This window comes from Pituophis catenifer, unplaced genomic scaffold (assembly GCF_029215685.1).
Source record: "Pituophis catenifer annectens isolate HBS135680 unplaced genomic scaffold, rPitCat1.0.hap2 SCAF_8, whole genome shotgun sequence".
Classification (NCBI taxonomy): Eukaryota; Metazoa; Chordata; class Lepidosauria; order Squamata; family Colubridae; genus Pituophis; species Pituophis catenifer.
In genome coordinates this window covers 54786537-54801327 of record NW_027256888.1, presented here as the reverse complement: position 1 = coordinate 54801327, position 14791 = coordinate 54786537, and the positions used below count along the sequence as shown (strand labels likewise).

Sequence of the window (14791 nt, the reverse complement as noted above, 5' to 3'; positions counted from 1 at the left end):
AATTAATATATAATAGATAGATAGATAGATAGATAGATAGATAGATAGATAGATAGATAGAATTGTAAAGCAGTGACATTACTCTGCAAGTCCAAAATAACTGTTCTAATAATAGTTCAGAGGACCTACTGTGTTGTTAAGTGGAAGAAAAGTACAAGAGTAGCTACTCTAAAGGTCCATGTCATGGTTCCCAAGAGCATCATAGCAATATCATACAATATCTGGCTTTAAAACATTGAAGATAAAAATAAACACATCTGGTTTGCTCTGAAACAATCGGAGCAGCCATTGCTGAAGCAATTTGTAACACTATAGGTTTTTTATACAGCAAATACCTCCCGATAGAAGTGCTAAGATGTATGGGAACTAAACTTTAAGGAACAGGAAACTCACCCTAATAAATCCCAAAGCATCTTTTTTCTTCTTATAGTCTCATAGATAGAATTCTTATCTGTCCATTAGCATCAAGAAGTTATCAAAAGCACAAAAAGAATTTGAAATATTCAATAACTGTATAGAACATTTGACAAGTCTTGATTCGAATATTTTCAAGAGTAGTCCTATTCTTACATTTTAACATTGAGACCACTGCATGCTGCCTAAGGCCCAAACAACATTAACAGAAAAATTATTCCCTACTATTGCTTTTTTTTCAACATGGAAAATCTACTTTTCCTGGAAGTGTAAAGTATACTGTTGGGCAATATCAGCACACAATTGTTAACCACAGCTTTTTCAAGAATTTTAAATGACTAAAACAGATAAAAATGGGGGAAATATATGTTTATTTTAATTGCATCCTTTATTAAATCAACAGAAAAGGCAAAATACAGTACAACAAAATGAATCCTAATTTCCTAGAACCAAACAACTTTTTTGTTGAATCAGTTTCTATGATAGAGGTGCACTGGTAGGCAGGTGAGCAATAAGATCAATTTTCAGGGACATGGATCTCTCTCGGGCATATTAGACAAACAGAATGTTCATATTTGGAAGGTAACTTAATTCTGTTATTTGTGGACTTTGGAAAAAATGGGAAACATATGCTCTACTAATTAGTAGGAAGAATCACTACCCAAATGGCCTATAATGTCAGAAGACAGTCTTCTTTTCAAGTACAGAAAAATACACAACCAAACTAAAGAAATGAAGATAGACCAATAAAATAAGAGAGTTTGTTAGCGTTGTTCTGAAGAGCACAGAGATTCCCAACAATGCTGTTATTGTAATGTTTAAAGCAGAGGCCTTCAAACTTGGCAGCTTTAAGACTTGTGGACTTCAACTCCCAGAATTCTCCAGCCAGCTGGAAGTTGAAGTCCACAAGTCTTAAAGCTGCCAAGTTTGAAGACCTGTGCTTTAAAGGATAAGAACTACATCCAGGAACATCTACCGGGGTGATGTCCTACTGAAAATTCTTCCTTAGCTTTACAAATTCTGACAGAACCTTCCCTAACTGCCATACTCAGAGACCACAGGATTTCTGAACAAGGATATGAAACTTAGACTACTCCATTTCAAACATCTTGAGAACAGTTGTTGGAACAGAAGAGAAAGCCATGAAGCTTTTCACTCCTACTGACCCTGCTGGCTGACTACTAATTTAACAGCCAACTAGAAAAGAGGCCAGGACTTTTTGTGTTGCAGTGATTTTAGTCATCGGTCTCTTTCAGCTATGGATATTCATTCTTATCTTTAGAGTATTTTGCTGTTCCTGCTCTTATTTTTCATAGCAAATCAAGTCAGTTCAAAATAAAATAATCCATTAATTATCAAATATTCAAAGGGATAAGGGAACATGAGGAATTTGACTTGGTATATATTATTGAGAATTACTGTAGAGGAAAAAAACCCTTCTATTAACTGATACAATTCATTTAGGAAAAAGTCAGTTCAAATTCAAAATTCACCTGATTTACAATGAACCTAATCTGAAGAAAAGGATAAAAAACACGTTTGCGAAGAAAAGAATGATTACTGATATTCTAAGACAAGCCGATTTCAAATTAATTTAAATACCTTCTAAATTTTTCATCCTAATTTATTTTGAGTGCTTTTTAGATTTCATAGACCATCATGAAATTTCACATTTGGAATGTGATTGATTTTTTTAATAAAGAAAAGAATAGCACCATTATTGCCTTCAATAGTAAATACCATATTTTTCGGAGTATAAGACGGTCTGGACTATAAGACACACTTACCTTTTTTGGGAAGGAAAACAAGATATACGCTAGTGCATGGATATGGGAAATAATATGAAATTTTACCAGTTTGGAGCTGTTTTAAGTTTTCTTCTTTGCATAGATTGGTATTGTAATAAAAATCAGTAAGTTATTCAGCATGCAATCTGTTAGATATAAAGCTTTTCCCCCCTCTCTTTATTTTCCTTCAGGTAACATTTTAATTAAGTTCGTGAAATGTTTTTTAAATTCCAGCTAATTGTTGATTCTAGACAGAAATTTTACAACAAAAGGACACAAAGAAGAAAATAAGACTCATAAAACACTCACAATAACTCTGCCTCCCAGCAATTTGCCTTGCAGAAAACAGCAAACAGCCTGTTTTAGTTTCATTTTCATCACACCCTGATTAGCACAAGAAAAAAAAATCTGCCTCCTAGCAATTTGCCTGCTTGCAGGAGGCCCATGCAGCAATGGCAATCCCTGTAGCCTGAAACAGATGAGAGACGAGAGGCCAATCCAACCGACAATCAACTGCTTGTGCTAATCAGGCTGTGCTGAAGCTGAAACGGGTTTTTTGCAGTTTGCTGCTTGCAGTAAAGAGGTAAATTGCTGGGAGGGAGAGGCCAAAGGGTGGGAGCCAGCAGGTGGGCAGGGCTACATTCGGTGTATAAGACGCACTCAAATTTTCACCCTCTTTTTTGGGGGGGAAGTGTGTTTTATACTCTGGAAAAATACGGTATATTAGAACTTATAAGAAAAAATATTTAATAAGGAAGAGCATATTAGAAATGCTGTTTCTTTAGGTCAGGAGTGTCCAGCTCGTATCATCACGGCATTGTCACGTGACGTATCACAACTTTTACCCCTTCACTAAGCCAGACATGGGTGTGGCCAGTGTGTGATGCATGCAGTCCATAGGCCATGAGTTTGACACCCCTACTTTAAGTCAACCATTTATAAATAAATAACTTTATTGTCATTGTACGTGTATACACAGTATATCCATACAACGAAATTCACTTAACATCCAAAGACCAGGTCCAACACACATAACAATCCCCAAACACACTCCCACCCACCACAATTCTCCACCCCTAAATCACCCAATTTTATGAAAATTGTCTAGCTTGTATTATGTTTAATGATTGATATTTATGTTACAAATGACTTTCAGGGATATTTGGGGAGAAACTAACATACAAGTAGAACTTGTACCATAAATATATTTTATTGATCTGATATACAATTTTAAATAAGATTTTAAGAAAATAGGTAAGTATTACTCAGAGTTACTGAGCAAAATTTTCTGTTCTTAGGTTACCTTAATTGTGGAAAAAAGAACACTATTTTGCACATAGTTATTTTAAGAATATGTAAATAAATCTGCTAAAACATATGGATGACATAAAGCTCTTTTATAAAAGCGATTATTGGTTTAACAGATGAACCATTCTAAAACTACTTAACTAGGCTTTTAGCTTTTAAGTTTGACTCTGCATTCTACTGTAACACATTTTATTTAAACCACATGATGAAGATATAAAAATCATGCTTTACAGTATGGTCTTTATTTTATAAAGAAACTCTGTCCAATATAAAAAGCATATGGAAAATCTGCTTGATGTGCTTTTCACAAAAAGAGTTGGACAAAAGGAATATATAATTATTGCCACATATAACAGAAATAGAAATATCCTACTAAATGAAATAATTAATCATTTTTCCCTCTTTTTTTCTTCCCTTTCTCTACCCCCAGTTCTGGTTTCATGTATTCTACTTGGCTTAAATATTAAATTATTTTAAGTACCAGTATCATCCAAAATGCAGAGTAATTCATAGTACATGGATGAAAAAATACAAATTCAGGAAAAATCAACATCAACTAACAGTTTGAAAAAATAGCCACTTTTGAATCAACTTCACTTTTTATACTGAACATTGTGGATTATTAATTTAAATATTAAAAACCCTACATATGAAGAAATAAGCAGCATAATATTTAACAGAATATAACATATGCATTCATATTCATAAAGCCACAATGTCTCTTCTTAGAAGGACAAAATGTTTGTTTGATAAACTTTACCAAATATATAAAAACTGTAGTATACACATACTATACTACACTACACTACACTACACTACACTACACTACACTACACTACACACTACACTACACTACACTACACTATACACCATACTATAATTCTTAATCACAAATATATTATTGCAATTCTCCAAAAACAATATGGCATTGGGATTAAAAGCATGACTGTTGGATGAACTTTTCTCACATGCATGCATGTATGAATGTGTATGTATGTATGTATTTATTTATTAAATTTATATAGCATCAGGGATGAAATCCAGCAGGTTCTGACAGGTTCTGGAGAACTGGTAATGGAATTTTGAGCGGTTCAGAGAACCGGTAGTGGAAATTTTGAGTAGTTTGGAGAACCAGCAAATACCACCTCTGGCTGGCCCCCGAGTGGGATGGGAATGGACATTTTGCAATATCCTTCCCCTGGAGTTGGGAAGAAATGGAGATTTTGCAATATCCTTCCCTTGGAGTGGGGAGGACATGGAGATTTTGCAATATCCTTCCCCTGGAGTGGGGAGAGAATGGGGATTTTGCAGTATCCTTCTTCTGCCACGCCCACCAAGCCACACCACAGAACCGGTAGTAAAAAAATTTAGATTTCACCACTGTATAGCATCCCAACTCACAAATAGGTGAGTCCAAATGGTTTACATCATATAACAAACCCCCCCCCAAAAAACCACTCCCCATCCATCATGGCAGCCATAACAATTATAGGTAATCTGATTAGATTAAATCACAACTTCGAATCTCAATATTGGGTGTTGGAATAGGGAGAATTTAAGGCAGCATTAAAGATTAGTACTATAATGCATGTAAGATATTATATTTACAATAGTAAAAATAGTTATAAATACTATCAGTAACTAACTTTATATCAAGGGAGGGAGGGAGGGAGGAAGGGAGGGAGGCTTGTTTTAGACTGCCAAGAAAAAGGAGAATTTCTTTACTATAATAAAATAAGACCAGTGGAAAATACATTTGCTTCTACTGCCACCTCTCTGTTATTGTGTGTATGTAAGAAATTAAAATAAATTGTTACAAGTGAAACATTTTAAGCCTCCCTTGATGTGATGCTTCCACAGACATCTGTCTGCCAGCCTGACTATAATGAATCTAGTACAGTTTCCACTGTACTGAAAGCAAGCTTTTTGCCAGTCTGGAAAGCAGCAGGACTGTGTGTGTGGGAGAGAGGAGTCAACTGAACAAGCTGACACTTTCTGGCAAGTGCAGAAGCAACAGTAGAAACATAAAATGATTTAAAGACATTAATACATATAAGTTATACTTCTCAGAACCTTGATGAAGTATAAAGATATGGGTATAGAAGCAAACTCATATGTTTTCATTCTTTTTTCTGTGCATCTTTATTTTTTTAGAAAAGAGATTGAAAAAATTGAGACTGCAACTTTAAACATGAAAGTTATAAAGTAATATAAAACCTTAAACCAATGAAAAATTTGGTTTTCTCCCATTTATTTAATCTATAAATAAATAATGTGGAAATGAAGGGTCCAATGAAGGCACTTGGAAACATTTGTTTATTAAGCCTATGCTAGTCAACTCTTACGGGCAAATGAATGATGCTATTCTTACCATTGTCCAAATCAGTGATTCATGAATATTATCAATTTATGATTGAATTGTTCGAATCATGACTAGATGAATCTATCAAGATTCAGTTAATATTTTATTTATTATGAATCAATGAATGTCACAGGAGCTAATTATTATTTTGCATTTTGAGACAACTTTGCAACAGGACAACTATTTTGAAAACAAGTCTTCAACTTTTTCAGGACTCTTTTTATTTTCACATCTGCCAAACTTTGAATCGCCATGTGTCTACTGCACCCAATCTTTACTATATCCACTTCAGTTCCATTGAGACCTTTTTTTTCAGTTTACAACCCTGTAATCTATTAAATTGGGATAGAATTGGGAGATTGTTCTACCATATAAATTCAGAGTAGGAATATATTCTATACTCTATGCACAGAACAGCTGGTTTTGAATGGTCCATGCTGAGATCTAAATATGTTTCAAGTGTTTCAACCACATGCAAAATAGTGTTCTTTTTTCCACAATTAAAGTAACCTAATTAATCAATTGAGATTATTTGATTCTATGCATCAAATAAAAAGGGCTGTTTTGCTGCAGGAAGAAATACTTAGCTAGGGATGGGGAGACAGCTGAAGATGTTGGTAGCAGAAAAGAGGGAAAGATGATCAGGAAGATCATCTGTGATCAGGAAGAGACATGTATATCCCACATAGGAGCATTAGCAGTGGCTAAGGGGATAGAAAGAAGTGAAAGAACTAAAAAGATAGGAGGGAAGTGAGTGAGCTGGTAAATTATGCACTTATTCCCACTATACACTGGGAACTGGTAATGGCTGATCCAAATGGCTCAATAGAAATCCTAGGATGGGGTGGGTTCAAAATGAATTAGTTTCTCACCATTCCATTCACCCCATTAATTCAGATTATGCATTAATATTAATATTTTTATGTGGTATCAACACTGCAAGGTAAACCTTTCCGTGTATTACCACTGGAGAGATGGAAAGTTCAAAAAGAAGCACAGCATCTCCTAATTCAGTAATTATCACATATGAAACAAAAGTAAAGCACACAAATGTAGAACTTTCTTTTAAAGGCTGCAACCAAATACTGAAATATATCCTTGGGGGAGAAAGAGAACTCTAAATATTTGAAAAACTATCTGCAGATAAGCTGAAGAGTTAATACTGGGGGTCAGACAGATAAATGACAGAGATATTAGGAAGTCACAGGCTGATAAAAGGATGTTCTATTTTAAAGTCAAACAGTAAAAAAAGTTTGCAGATTTGAGAATAGGGTAGTCTTTAGGCAAGTAACCATATCATTATAAACATATTTGCATTTCAGAAACTGAATGGTACAAAATCCATTCTTTTCCCAAAATGTTTATATGTGTCAGGCTAGTATAACTACTTTAACTGAAGACTAGAGATTTTATTAATAAACTTATTAACAAAACAATTGGAAGTAGTGTACATCCCACAAGGAAGCAATGCAGAAAAAGGTTCCCCTAATCAAGAAGCCATCCTCTTTATTAGACACTGATAGTATAGTCCACTTCCTTCCCTTTCCATACACATCTTGCATTTTTCTACAAAACAGAATGTAAAGACTCTGCCAATCTAGCTATATGAAGAAATAAGAATCATCAGCATCTTTTTTATGCCCCCAAGAGAGTGGAATTTTAAAAATAATCACTGCAATGTTTTTCACGGGGGAATGAACAGGGAAGATTTAAAGGTCGAACTGAATTTCATAATTCTTATGAAGGCTGAAAATGTCACTTCCTCCTTACAAATGCTGAAAATTTATTAAAATTAACATGATTTTGCTTCCTATGTTATGGAAGTATGGAAATTGAGAAAATCATAAATTATCTCACAGGAATTTGATATCAAATCTCTTTTCCACTTCCCATACTTACCTTTTCATGGTTTTCAATTAGGATCTCCACCACAATGTTCTGAAATTTCAGATCCATAAGACCAGCCACTGTTTCTTCCTGTGGCCTCATTAATGTTGGTCCAAATACAACTCCTAAATTTGCCACAGTCATAAGATTTTTCTTAGCATTATCGGAAACACTTTTCAAAAACAGAAACAAACAAAAACAACCAGCATTATGAAGATGGCTACTTCAAAGTGAAAAAATAAAATTACATTTCCTTCAACCATTGAACTTTTGCAATAATTCAGGATGAGTTTGTGCATTTTTTCTTTTTTCTTAAAATAATAAACCTCATTTAATAGATGGAAATACCTAAAATTTCAAGCAATTATTAAAAAAATACTAACAGAAAAACAAAAAAAGCTTTTGGGTATTTTTTGTCTCAAAAAAAAGTTGTTAGTAAATACTAACAATTATTTTATATCATTCTGAGGTGAAAATATTTTTTACTTCAATTAAAAGCAATACTGTTAAAGAAGATAACAGATTATATCCTGATTTGTGTATTCTTATATTGTATGTAGCACCATGTAAAATATATATAAACAACACTATCTAGCTTACAAATTAGCATCCAGATTAGAAATAGGAGCAACATAGTATAGTGGAAACAACATGTCTGGGGTTAAAACTAGAATTTAGTTGCACTGTGGCATATCGGTGAAAATGCTGTCAAAAGAAAAAGATAATGTCTTTTACATGTATCAGGGGATACTGTATGTAACACATGTGCAATTAAGATGAGTATATAGGTCATCCTTACTTAATGACCACTGGTTTAGCAACTGTTCAAACTTGCAACAGTACTGAACAAGTGGTTCTCATGACAAGTTCTTGAAGTTCTGGCCATCACAGTGAACCTGCAGTCACATAATCGTGATTTGTGACTTTACTTGCCAGCTTCCAAGTAAAGTCAATAGGGCAGGAAGATGAAAGTTAAGTGAGGTCCTTGCATCAGTACCTGCAATGATATTGCCCAGGGACAACTCAAATTGCCATGGCTAAGCACCATGGTAATGTGATATCCAGATATCTGCACAAGACTTCCTTTCCCAATTACTGTTTTCATACAAGAACTACGTATCTGACCAGAGTCATGATGAGTTATGTAGAACAATTTCTATGGCCCATGTTAGAATAGAATAGAATAACAGAGTTGGAAGGGACCTTGGAGGTCTTCTAGTCCAACCCCCTGCCCAGGCAGAAAACCCTACACCACTTCAGACAAATGGTTATCCAACATCTTCTTATAAATTTCCAGTGTTAGGGCATTCACAACTTCTGCAGGCAAGTTGTTGTTAAGACACGTTAAGAGACAACCATGGCATATGGAAGACAGTGACTTGGAATTTAAGAATGGCAAACGATAAAGAACTTGAAATAAAGAACCTCAATTAAAAAATAAAACGGAAAGAGAAACATATCCATTGTTGGTAAAAGTTTTTGGATAAATGAAAAGATTTTTCTAATGCTTTTGGTGTGGCTGGGAAAATTCCTATTTCCTTCCTCTCTGGAGTGAGTGGCCCTATTGAGAAATCCTTAGGAAGAGGAAAAGAGAAACAATAGGTGAAGGAGGTTAAATGGGTGAAGTGTAGCAAATAGTATACAGTAAGTTCAAGAAGAGAGGCAGGACTGATTGGCAAATCAATTTTAATTGGACAGCTACTATACCAACTGGAGTTTTGCTGAAGTTGCCCTATGGACCTTCTATTCAAAATTATGTTAATTGGGGAAGAATCTGAGAGAGCAAGAAGTGATTATGAAAATGGTTGTGGAATAAATGACAGGAGGCACCGGATTGAATATTATATAAGAACAGAGATAACCAGTGTGATGCCAGTCTGTTTTTCTAACCCACTGGCTATTCCCTGGATATGGTCGCTATGGATATTTGGCTGTGGATTCCAGATCTATTTGTAATAATATGGCTTGAATGAGAAACAGTGAGAAAAACTGGTGTATACCAACAAGACACAGTTGAGTGGAAACAAGGACTTTCTTTGTTTGAGATTCACCTGCTAAGATTTTGAGTGGTGCAGCAGTACTAATTCCAATGATAAAGAAATGATGGTGGTGATTCTATGTGAGGTTTACAAAATAAATGATGTTTATTTATGGTGTGCTTCAATCTCCAAATAGTCTGAACAATGTACCGGGACAAAACAAAAGCTTAAAAAAAATTCAACAAAATTCAATCCTAAAACCAATGCTTATGAACAGTGCCATCAGCTGATCCATTAAACAGAAGAAAACGTTTGATGGAACAACAAACTCTGTATTTATTTGCCGAATTTATCACGATAGGGACTTCATGCAGTGTTGGGCTAAAGGTAGTCTACTATCATGGAAAAGACTTGCCACTTAGTTCAGCCACAATGTGCTTTTGTGAAGACAGGGATATTCTCATCAAGGCCTCCCTAGATATGTGGCTTGGATAAACAGGTTCAATTCTCGAAAGATGTTACCAAATATACCTGATACTACACCATAAAGTACTTTTAAATTAATTAAGCATGCACGTGATACAGATCGCATTTTCATTTTGACAATGGCACATATTGAGTAAAATAGTTGTGAAAGAAAAGTAAAGAAATGCATTTTTTTTAAAAAAGTAGAATGTTCACAAGAAGTACAATTTCTGTATGAAAAAGATTCAGAATAAAAAATATGGAATCTGTATGGAAGAGGTAAACAGGTGTTTAAGAGAATAAAAACTGTATAAAATAAAATAAAAATATATTGAATAATGTATATAACCCCCCCAAAAAAAACCATAATCCCAAAGAATGTAGTCAAAGAAAATACTGGAAATATCTGAACATTGAGCTGAATGTCTATTGCTTAGTACAGTAAGAGCAGTTTACTCAATGGAATGTAAGCATATATAAGAATAAACAAAATGCTTAGCAAATGGTTCAACGGCGAGCAGAGATTAAGACATGGATGCATGAATTTTTCTTAGTTTGTTAGGCGATAATTATATAAGGAAATGCTTGTGTTAGCATTAGAACAGTGTTGCTTTTGGATGTCAGTATGTGTTGTTTGTGTGCATCTGTATATATTTTTGCATGGAGACCATGTTGTGTATTTTGCTAGTAAGTCAATGATTTGCAATGTATATTACATAAATCAGATAATTAGATGCACAGATCTAAAAATTAAAATACTGAAAAAGTTAAGATATATGTTGTAAAACAAGAAGAAAGGAGGGGGGGGTCACTAGTGCTGAATAAACATAGACTGAACACAAAACTAAATAACCACCATGAAAGATGTACATTGAGGTGGTTGTATGGAAAGGTATACAAAATGAATATTGGTATAAATGGCAATGATTTGTGCTAAGTTTCTTTCCTTTCTCTACTGCCTCTTATTATTTTAGCTATTACTTAATATTTTCCTCTGCATTAACAGTGCTGTAAGGGTGGGCATCTATGATAGGTAGGTAGGTAGGTAGGTAGGTAGGTAGGTAGGTAGGTAGGTAGATAGATAGATAGATAGATAGATAGATAGATAGATAGATAGATAGATAGATGCCGACACTTACGGATTAAGCACTGTTAATGCAGAGGATGGATGGATGGGTGGATAGACAGACAGACAGTAGATATAGATTATCTATCTATCTATCTATCTATCTATCTATCTATCTATCTATCCATCCATCCATCCATCCATCCATCCATCCATCCATCCATCATATATCCAATCATCCAGATTAAATTTTCTAAAATAAATATACAGTATACAACAAGGCAAAAAGCAAACATTGTTTTTGCTTTATATGAAATATAAAAATACATCTCCGAACATAACCAGCCTTCAGGGACTGCAAAGGACAAAATGTAAACATCAAAGTAAGATACAAGAGGCTTACTTTGCTAAGTGCTTCACAACAATATCAAGCATTTCTTTGTTCTTTTCTGGAAGTTTATGAACCAAGGAGTGGATAAGTTTAACACGGGACTCAGGGCTACCACTTTCTACATAAAAGAAAAAACAATAATTCATAGTTATGCACTTGGCACAATGCATGCTGAAAATTATGTAAAAACATTTTAATTTTCTTTTTTGTTACCTGTACATATTTAAAGACACGAAGTTAAATCCTTTTTTGACACTTTTTTCATCTCCCCAGATGCTAGGAAACTTCAGTACTATATTAAAAGTTGCTAGTTATAGAACATTTATCGTAAGAAGGTAACTTTTTATTCTCTTGGCCTTGTTTATGACCTTCCTTAATATATAACCAAGCATCAGTTCTATTTCATGAAAACCACCCTGACTATAATATTTAAACAATTTGCTGAAGTGCAAATTCACTCGGATAATACAGACATCTCACAGCCCTACATGGAGCATAATGGAAATGAAATGATACACAAATATGGTAAAAAATGAGAATTGCTAAACCTATGTAGATTTGTAAACAATTAGGTGGCAAGAGTCACTTGATAGTGAAACAAGCAATTTTAAAATAAAAAATAAAATAAAATGGTGAATAAATATATTGAATAAACACACACTATCCATTCCAACCATTTATCTTCCATATCATTTAGTATCATTATCTCTTTTACCTTCTTCCTCCAAGCATCTACAAGCTTAAATGCTAAGAGAGTTCTTCAAACCTGTCTTTTATAGATCCTTCTTTTTACAGATCTTTCTTTCTTCATATCCTCCAAATATCGTGCCTCAGGTTTCTTTCTCTTTCAAACCATTGTACATTCCGCTCCCTTCCTTGCTGCTAGCTGTCTCTCTGCTTCTTTAAGTCATAAACCTCTTTAGCCTTCTCCTTTAAAAAGTTATAGTCATAGTGAAACTGGTAATATTCTCCATAAAAGGTGGGCTTAAATATTTTGAGTATTGTAACTGAGCATTTCATGTTAACATCACAATCAGCCAATTACTATCTAGGGCAGTTCCCCCTCCCCCCCGGGCCATACAGTACATTATGGATTTTCGGATGGCGGGGAGGGGGGGGGGAGAAACTGAATCATAAAGTAATTCTTCTTCTTTAGTTACATATGGTTATGTTGGCAGTCTTTTTGAAAGATTCTTAACACAAAGCTTTTATGTAATTCAACTGCATTACATTCTGGGAGGTTACATCCAGTTTTCTCATTGCCCATTTCATATTATTTTCATAATATGTTAATACGTGTATATTATATTGCAACATCCTTGTATTTAGCCCAATACACTTAGTTTTGTATATGAATTGGAATATATATATTGTATAATAGTTTGCAGTGAGGTTGTTGTACTGTGTAGAAAGTTTTTAACATTCTGAATACTGTATGCATTTGTAGGAGGAACAAAAACATACAATGATTTTTGGAAAAGATTTTGAGTATTAAGTTACCTAACTGGATTTCCCTGATTTCCAATAATTATTATTTCAAAAGAGATAAAATCTGATAAGTCATATATTTACTAGCAGGAGTGATGAACTCTCCGTGTAAGTCATACGTCATTAAGGGCTCTGGCAGGCTTCTGTTAAGACAAAAACATTGGAATAATTAAGGAGAAAAAAAAAGATCATTTAAATTTACAATCAAGTTTAAATACAAACATTCTAAAGGGGGGGGGGAAGAACTATATATTTTATCATACTACAATGTATTCATTTTAATTTTGCACTGTTTAACTTTCTACTTAGGATGCCTTTTATAAAAACTAGGACAAAAAAAATCATCATTCCATGAAATATTTATGGGTTGTATTCCATATTTCATATGAGGAAAACCTTGGCGTTTCTACCATCAGAGCCAGGAAATATAAAGATATGATTACCATACAGAAAATAATCAATTCTTTAAAGGATGTGTTTTTTTCAAAACATAAAAGTTTGTTATGACTATTTCCGCAGATTGCACTCTGAAAATTACAACCCACTTCTTTTTCTTTCTAAACCAAAGGAATGTTGAAAAGAAAGTTAAGTAAAGGAGCTTAACCATTAACCTATTCATTAGCCGTATAACTCTCCAATCACAGGGCAGTACAGAGCCAAACTGAGGGTGGCAGAATAAACCAAAAGAAATATTGTGTCAATAAATCAGCTGATGCTATCGAGAAAAATGTGCCCATGCATTGTTTCAGAAAGGGCAACTGTGCAACAGCTTAACATGTTGCTGATCCCTCCAGGCTAAACTTCCTCCCAGGTCATTTCAGGTCATCTGACATGGAACAGATTTTAAAGGATTGTAAAGAATTCCAGAAAATAATATTCTACATGCTTCCTAAAATTGTTTACATTTGAATTTTTCAAACAACGTGATAACATTCACTATCTATTATAGTTTCAATGAAATTACAGAAATAGGACATATTTAATCATACCTTAAATATTGTTTCACCGTGCTTGTTATTGTCTTCACTTCCCATTCTGTATTACCTTCCAAATCAACTTCATCACATGTTTTTGCATCTAGAAAATAAACACAAGCAGGTAACCTTGATCAGTTATAATTTGGATTCCAGATACTGTACAGTATAACTGAGTTTATGAAAGCATCAATAAATTAAAGTTCTGTTAATGAAGAGAATAAGCCATACACCTGCAAGATTCTATTTCTTATCTTCTATGCATAGAAGTACAAGTACAGAAAAGTACAAGTACAGAAAAGACAATTTCAAAAAATCAAATTTACACCTATTGTCTATTGTGGTCTGTGCATTGTGTACGGGTTATTAGCAGGCTTATATTATATTCTGGTATAAAATACTTATATTCTGGGACAAATGGCATTCATTAATACAGAATGAAAAGCAATACTTATATCAAACAAAGTAACATTTTATAGTCAAACATTTAATATATAATGCTGAATGCTCCCTTGTCTGGAAGATACAGGACTGCAGAATCAAACTAGTTGGTAGAGTGACTTCTCATGGACTCTATGATTTGGGATGGTTACAATACATTTTGTCAATGAAATTAATATATATTAATTGATAATATTGATACATCTCTTTCATCCATCAGACAAAAGAG

At 34.0% G+C, this 14791-nt stretch overlaps 1 protein-coding gene across 1 annotated transcript in view; it reads right to left on the bottom strand.

Moving 5' to 3' along the window:
* The window catches only part of ARHGAP10 (Rho GTPase activating protein 10), a 95336-nt gene that overhangs the window by 35701 nt on the left and 44844 nt on the right, over window positions 1–14791 (bottom strand). The window contains exons 15-18 of the mRNA XM_070949101.1: window positions 14137–14224; window positions 13232–13290; window positions 11672–11777; window positions 7771–7930 (exon numbers count right to left, since the gene is read on the bottom strand). Coding sequence (XP_070805202.1) covers window positions 7771–7930; window positions 11672–11777; window positions 13232–13290; window positions 14137–14224 — 413 coding nt within the window. The remainder of the gene's footprint in view (window positions 1–7770; window positions 7931–11671; window positions 11778–13231; window positions 13291–14136; window positions 14225–14791) is intronic.